Below are 6,790 nucleotides of genomic sequence, written 5' to 3' on the forward strand. Positions count from 1 at the left end.
AGACTGAGACATGTAACATGCTCTGTGGCTATCTGGCCGCAGAATGTCAGTCTCCACTAAATGCAAGGCTCACATTTCCCCTTCAGTCTCTCATGTGCGTTTGCATCTACATCACATCTGTCCTATCACAGTCTAATGTTTCTCCCCACCCATGCAACCTACAGTACTTCCTCTCTTCCTCTGTGAGTAGGTGTCAAGCCAAACCCCCTCTCCCTGCATGTATCTTCCTCGTTTTGTACTTCGTCTCATGCCTTCTCCATCTGTGGCTGTCAACGGCAATTCATCTCAACAAAAGTAAACAAAAAAAAAAGAGGAAATTCTGGCTGATAATTATCTTATCATTTGACAACACCATGTAGGCAAATTATGACTTGGCTGCATGACCGCAACTCAGAAGAGCCTCTTCAGAATCTGTGGCCCTCATGAACTGAACTCTGCCAAACTTAAAACAGCTCTGGAATGTGTCTGAAGCTCTTCACCCAGTGGACAGCGTTCTTCTACAGAGAAGACACACCTCTTACCAAAAACAACAGGTGAGATTTTTGTCTGGGAATTATACTGCTCTTACTTTTTTATTTTTAAGTAAGCAATAGGGTTAATAATATGAAGTATACTTGTAAATGTATGAATTTCTTTTAAGACCCCACTTCCTTTGCCAGTTTACTTTTTTCCGCGGTGGAGCATTGTCAAGGGAAAGGCAGCATGCTGGAGGCTGTGACTCAGTGGTGCAAAAATAATTAGGCTAGAAATGTCGATTCTCTGTGGGGCTGAATGTTTTCTGTGGTTCTCTCAGCAGTGGTCACCATAACAGGTTGGAGAGACCTGCTTGACACGAAGAAATAGTTGATATTCACAAGAGGTTACAGGTGGATTGTGACACCTTTGGAACATAGCCTTAGCATTAGGGAGTCAAGCTACAAAACATAAAACACAATACCATTTTGTCTGAAAAAGAAGATTCAGTATCCATGTTCCCTCTTTTGACATATTTGAATTTTTAAAGCCTCACTGGTGACAAGGTTCTACAACAACCAGGCATAGTATAATGTTAACAAGCTGGCAGTTGTAGTGTTGTAGTCAAGATCACCTAAACCAAGACCGAGTCCAGACCAAGACTAGACCACAACAGTTAAACTGTTGATAGATTGATAGTACTGGCTCACCTGTGTTTCAGTGACACTATAGAGAAGTGAAGTTACTGAATAGTTTCCCAATAGAAATTCCCCCAAATCAAAAGTGTAATTTCATTAAAATGCAACAACTTAAGATATCACACAAGAACATAAACGGGAAAAATCATTCATATAAATCCATTTTTTTCTTATATAACAATAGAAAGAACATTAGAAAAAACAATAATATTATTTCATTTTGTCAGTCACTACCACACCCAGAGCCACAGCCGTCACATGTGACAGCCAGCCCTGCAGAGAATGTGATGAGCATCCCCAAATGGGATTTTTGCTAATGTCAAAGCTAACAGCTACATAGCTTTAAAAAGAAAAAAGATGAACTGAAGCTTGGAATGGTGTAAAGTAGGCCTGTATTAGGATTATGTGATAAAATACATGCTGACAATGTGTAAGCAAGACGGGGGAAATCAGAAAAGATCCCCGACTGTGAAAAACAATATCAACCCATTGTTAGCAAAATGGAAAAACCAATTTGTGGTTAGTCAGATCAGCCAGACTGGTGACTAAAGAGCTCTGTAGGACAAGCTAAATGTACTGTATGAGCCAAACTTTCTGCTTCTACTGTCAACATAGTTTCCCTACCCACATTATTTGAAAAATTTATGAATAATCCATTAAATCTAACCCATTTATACACACACACACATACACACATGGGCACACATTATTATTCACGAAATATGGTCTGACTCTAAATGGATTCTCCATTATTGAGTTTAGATAGCACAGCCTATCACTGTCCAGACATTAGCGGCATTAGAGGGTTCCTGAGCATATAAACACACCGCGGCCAAGGCTGAGCCACAGACATACAAAAATTAGATGCCACAGAGATAAAGAAGAAAGGTTTAATTTCCTATTACGGAGACCTCAGAGAAAGACAGAGGAACAGGAAATAATTGTAGATAAAATCTAAATATAAAAAATTCAAAAAAGCTGTTTACGGTAGCAAAAAAAAAACTCTCTAGGAAGGAGAGACAGAGTACTGCACTGAAAACCTTTATTTAGTTTGGCATATTGGATCAAACACAGACTGGTTTCACCATCAGCTGGTCTTGTCACCTGATCACCTGATTTTCCTTTTATACACAAGAAATCATAATATATCACAATATTGCAAAACATCAGGGGTAGAAAGTAACTAAGCACATTTACTCAAGTACTGTACATAAGTACAGTTTTGAGATTTCTGTACTTTACTTGAGTATATTCATTTTCTGCTACTTCATACTTAGATTTCACTACATTTTTTACTTAACTACATTTATTTACATCTTCACTTACTAATTACTTTTCAGAATCCAATCAACAGAACAAAGTACAGTATAATTATATGACTTTATTAATCCTTGGTGGGAAATTCACAAGTTACCCCTCAGTATTTCAAATTATAAGCCTATAAGGTAGCTAAAATAAGCTCCACCTTTACCTATTGAAACATTAATGAAACGATGCTTATACTTTTGTATTTTTACTTAAGTACATTTTGAATGCAGGACTTTTACTCGTAACAGAGTATTTTTACACTGTGATATTGCTACTTTTATTTGAGTAAGAGGTATTGCTTCCACCACTGCAAAACATAATGAAAAATGATCATAACTACATCAAAGCATTATAATATAACAATATTACAATAAAAACATAAAAGAAATAAACCTAATGTTGCTAATCATTGCATTCAAAGTAATAATAATGTTCAGCAAAATGTCAAATCCTAGGAAAACCTAGGAAAGGTTTCACTCAGATGCCATATTTATGTTGACTTTGTCCTTCAGGCATCTGAGTATGTGTACCTAAGAGTGCTTGAAGAACATATACTGTGATTAGTTTTCATCTTCAGGAGTCCTTTAAGGCTTCTTGGATTCAGTGTAACACAATGAGTGCCAGACGTTTTCTATTAACATTAAATCAAACACTGGGGGCACGTTCATTTTACATAAGAAAGAGCAACCACATGTTGTAGGATATTATTCAAGAGAGTGGAGTGACAGCTGACTTTATTATTTCTCATTTTCTGGTGACATTTAGCTGTGCTGATTGTGTTGTTTGGGCCACTTCTGCACCAGAACATTTTGAACAGCAAGCAATGCAGACTAATATCAAAGATGTGTCTTCCTAACAAGCAGGAATCACACATGCAGCTCAGAGTCTGGCCATGCATCTACAGTGTAAATCAGAGGAGGAATCAATGTATTAAGTCATATAGGACATGAATTACTCATTATTTATTCTTCAAGCCACAGTAAACATTTAACTCCCTCCTGTGTGGGAGAGACACGCTCTGCTGATGACTGACTCATTAGACATTACCCAGATCCTTGTCAGTCATTGTAAGAATCTATTTAAATGAACAATAACTGTTCTGACAGTGTCTGATGGTGGGTTGTTTTGTGCCCACAGAATCACAAATTCTTATTGTGAAAATAAATTGGATTTAAGTCGTATTAAGCATCGATTACAGTAATATGTAAATGCTCAGTTTTCCGGATCTTCAAAGTTATCACAAACGTTTAAGTTTTTTAAAACACAGTTTTTGATTTTCTGAAATCTTTATTCAACACAGCCTACCACTCTGATTTAAACCATGCAAGTTCAACAATTTATAGAAAATCCAACAAAAAATACCATTAACATAAAATTATATGATTGTCTTGGGGGTTTTGGAATAGAGGTTTCTACATCTTATCTATCTGATATAGGGCATTAATTTCTTAATGCACTTTATTTCCATAAAACCAGGACAGTTAATAAAACAAAAATGACACACGTTCTCTACACATAGCAGCTGAGGCAATAAGGAGCGGATTTTAGTAGCCTCAGTTTCTTAAGAACTGCGGGTTCAAACTTTACCTCACGGATCATGACTAAGTTTGTATTTCCTGGAAATTTTGACTCTCTGCACAAACACCATAACACACTTCAGAGGCAAACAGAAACATCACAGTACAACCAAATGATTTGAGCTCCTGAGCACACTGAACCACAAAATAGAATGGGGGACACAAAATGTCCAAGCTGTACTATGAATTTTAAACTATTCTAGGTGTAAACTCATGTCGCCTGGGTCACTTCTACTCAGTCAAAAAATGAAACTGTTATTGTGTATTGTTGTGTTATTGGTTTTTGTCTTTTTTTTTTTTTTTACATTTCCAGGTGAATTTCTAACCAGGAAACTGACAGACAACAAAAGAAACAATGAACATCACAGTCACACCACTAGTCACAACCGCAAACTCAACCCAAGTGTGTGTCAATATTGGAAAGAGCACCACCAGTGACTTCCTGATGTCTGTTTACATCCTAGCTTTTATCTTTGGTTTGATCTTCAATGTGCTGACCTTGGGACCCATTTGGCAACAAGTGCGGCGGCAAAACATTCTGGGCATCTTCCTGCTCAGCCTGTCCCTCTCTGATATGCTTTTCCTCTTCACTATGCCTCTTTGGATCAATTACTACCAGCAAGACCACCACTGGCAGCTAGGTGTAACATCCTGCAGTGTTGCTGGCTTCTTCTACTACTCCAACATGTATATTAGCATTTACCTGCTCTGCTGTATCTCCGTGGACCGCTGCCTGGTGGTCACCTACCCACTCCACTCCAAGACCTACCGTACATCACGCTACGCCTGGGCACAGTGTGCCACTGTTTACATTGTAGCGGTGGTGCTGCACATCATGGTGCTGTACTATGACAACCTTACAGATGCTCATGATGACATAAACAACAATGACCGTTGTTATGAGACTTACCCAATGCAGAAGCCTGTTGCCTTGTTCAACATGATCAGAGTGGTTATGGGCTTCCTGCTCCCTCTGCTGGTGTTGGCGGTGTGCTATTGGAGGGTGCTGGCCACTGTGGGCCAGAGTCCCGGCCTGAGTGCCCAGGCTAAGAGAAAGGTCCGTCTACTGTCCTTTGGGGTGATTGGGATCTTCTCATTTTGCTTTGCCCCATATCACATCATCCTACTTACACGCTCGCTAGTCTTCTACCACAGCGACAACACATTTCCTGAAGGATATTACTGCCAGTTTGAACAAAAGATGCACTCCTTCTTCTCATGTATGCTGGCACTCTCCAGTCTGAACTGTGTGGTGGACCCTGTGCTGTATGTGCTGATTAGTAAGTCCAGGAGGAGGTGAAACTGTGCTGGAGGCTTCAAAGGACACAGGCAGAGGACTGTACTCTATCTTGACACAAATGAGGAAAGTCCAAGTCAAGTCAAGTCAAATGTTTTTTGTCATATGCACAGTGAAGAAATGCGTTTCCTTGTACAATGAAATTCTTACTTTGCCATCCGCATGAATGCCACACAATATAAATGAAATATAAAGTAGATACGTAGGTGACACAAAATCTAAATCACAAAATCTAAGGCACTTTAAAACAGCCAATACTAGTTAAATATGAAAAATAAGCTGTATGTGGGTGGATAAGGACATTTGTATGCATATGTCTGTGTGCCTGTGTGTGCATACATATATGTGATTATGCATAATACTGCAGCTGTTTAAACTCAAAACTTCATCCTCAGTATCAGCCAGTAAATAGCAGGATTATTTACATCCCATAATCAACCCTTCCCCCAAACCACTTTTGTACAGAAGAGAGAGATATAGGATGCAGCTCTTGTCAAAAATCCGTTGCTAGGCAATGCCCCCATTTGATTTAGGACTTTGATTTATGTCCCTGGGATGACTCACCACACCCTCCTTCCTCACCCCGCCCCCCAGATGAGTCATACTTCCCCCCAGGGGTTATGACGTCACATATTTTCGCACCTATGTTCCATGTTTTTATGGTAGAGAACTGGGTATAATATAAATTTACAAGTTGCAGGTGGCCCTAAATGGACAATATGATAGTAATAAAACTAAAGTTTCTCCTGAGAATGGAGGGACAGACTAAGGGGTTTCATACATCAAAGAGTTTTTACAGTGCCTTGTGAAAGTATTCGGCCCCCTTGAACTTTGCGACCTTTTGCCACATTTCAGGCTTCAAACATAAAGATATAAAACTGTAATTTTTTGTGAAGAATCAACAACAAGTGGGACACAATCATGAAGTGGAACGGAGGCATGGGCAAAAATTTCAGTCTCTCGATGTGCAAAACTGATAGAGACATACCCCAAGTGACTTACAGCTGTAATCGCAGCAAAAGGTGGCGCTACAACGTATTAACTTAAGGGGGTTGAATAATTTTGCACGCCCAATTTTTCAGTTTTTTTATTTGTTAAAAAAGTTTGAAATATCCAATAAATTTCGTTCCACTTCATGATTGTGTCCCACTTGTTGTTGATTCTTCACAAAAAATTACAGTTTTATATCTTTATGTTTGAAGCCTGAAATGTGGCAAAAGGTCGCAAAGTTCAAGGGGGCCGAATACTTTCGCAAGGCACTGTATATTACTAATCATGTGGCTTTAATGTACAGCCGAGCCGTGACACAGATGCTTTCTCATACAGTTTCCGGCAGTCAGCTAAGACAAGAGCACTGACTAGCCTGAGAGAGCAGAGCCACAGTGTGTCTGGGTGTGAAGCTTGTTCCTTAGGCCATGACCCATATGTTACTGTGGTCAATGTATATGAGTGTGTCT

General features: G+C 39.1%; 1 protein-coding gene across 1 annotated transcript; it reads left to right on the forward strand.

Annotated features, from left to right (window-relative positions):
• Positions 1–255: 255 nt before the first annotated feature.
• gpr184 (G protein-coupled receptor 184) lies at positions 256–5,369 on the forward strand. Its single transcript, XM_020623204.1, has 2 exons — positions 256–533; positions 4,350–5,369. The coding sequence occupies exon 2, from the start codon at positions 4,392–4,394 to the stop codon at positions 5,334–5,336; it is 945 nt and encodes a 314-aa protein (XP_020478860.1). The 5' UTR covers positions 256–533; positions 4,350–4,391; the 3' UTR covers positions 5,337–5,369.
• Positions 5,370–6,790: the final 1,421 nt, after the last annotated feature.

Source organism: Monopterus albus, unplaced genomic scaffold, assembly GCF_001952655.1.
Source record: "Monopterus albus unplaced genomic scaffold, M_albus_1.0 scaffold293.1, whole genome shotgun sequence".
In the NCBI taxonomy this organism is placed as follows: domain Eukaryota; kingdom Metazoa; phylum Chordata; class Actinopteri; order Synbranchiformes; family Synbranchidae; genus Monopterus; species Monopterus albus.

What these genes read in the sequence shown, in the direction of transcription:
- gpr184 (XM_020623204.1), top strand. Translation starts at nt 4,392, where the DNA reads ATGAACATCACAGTCACACCACTAGTCACAACCGCAAACTCAACCCAA.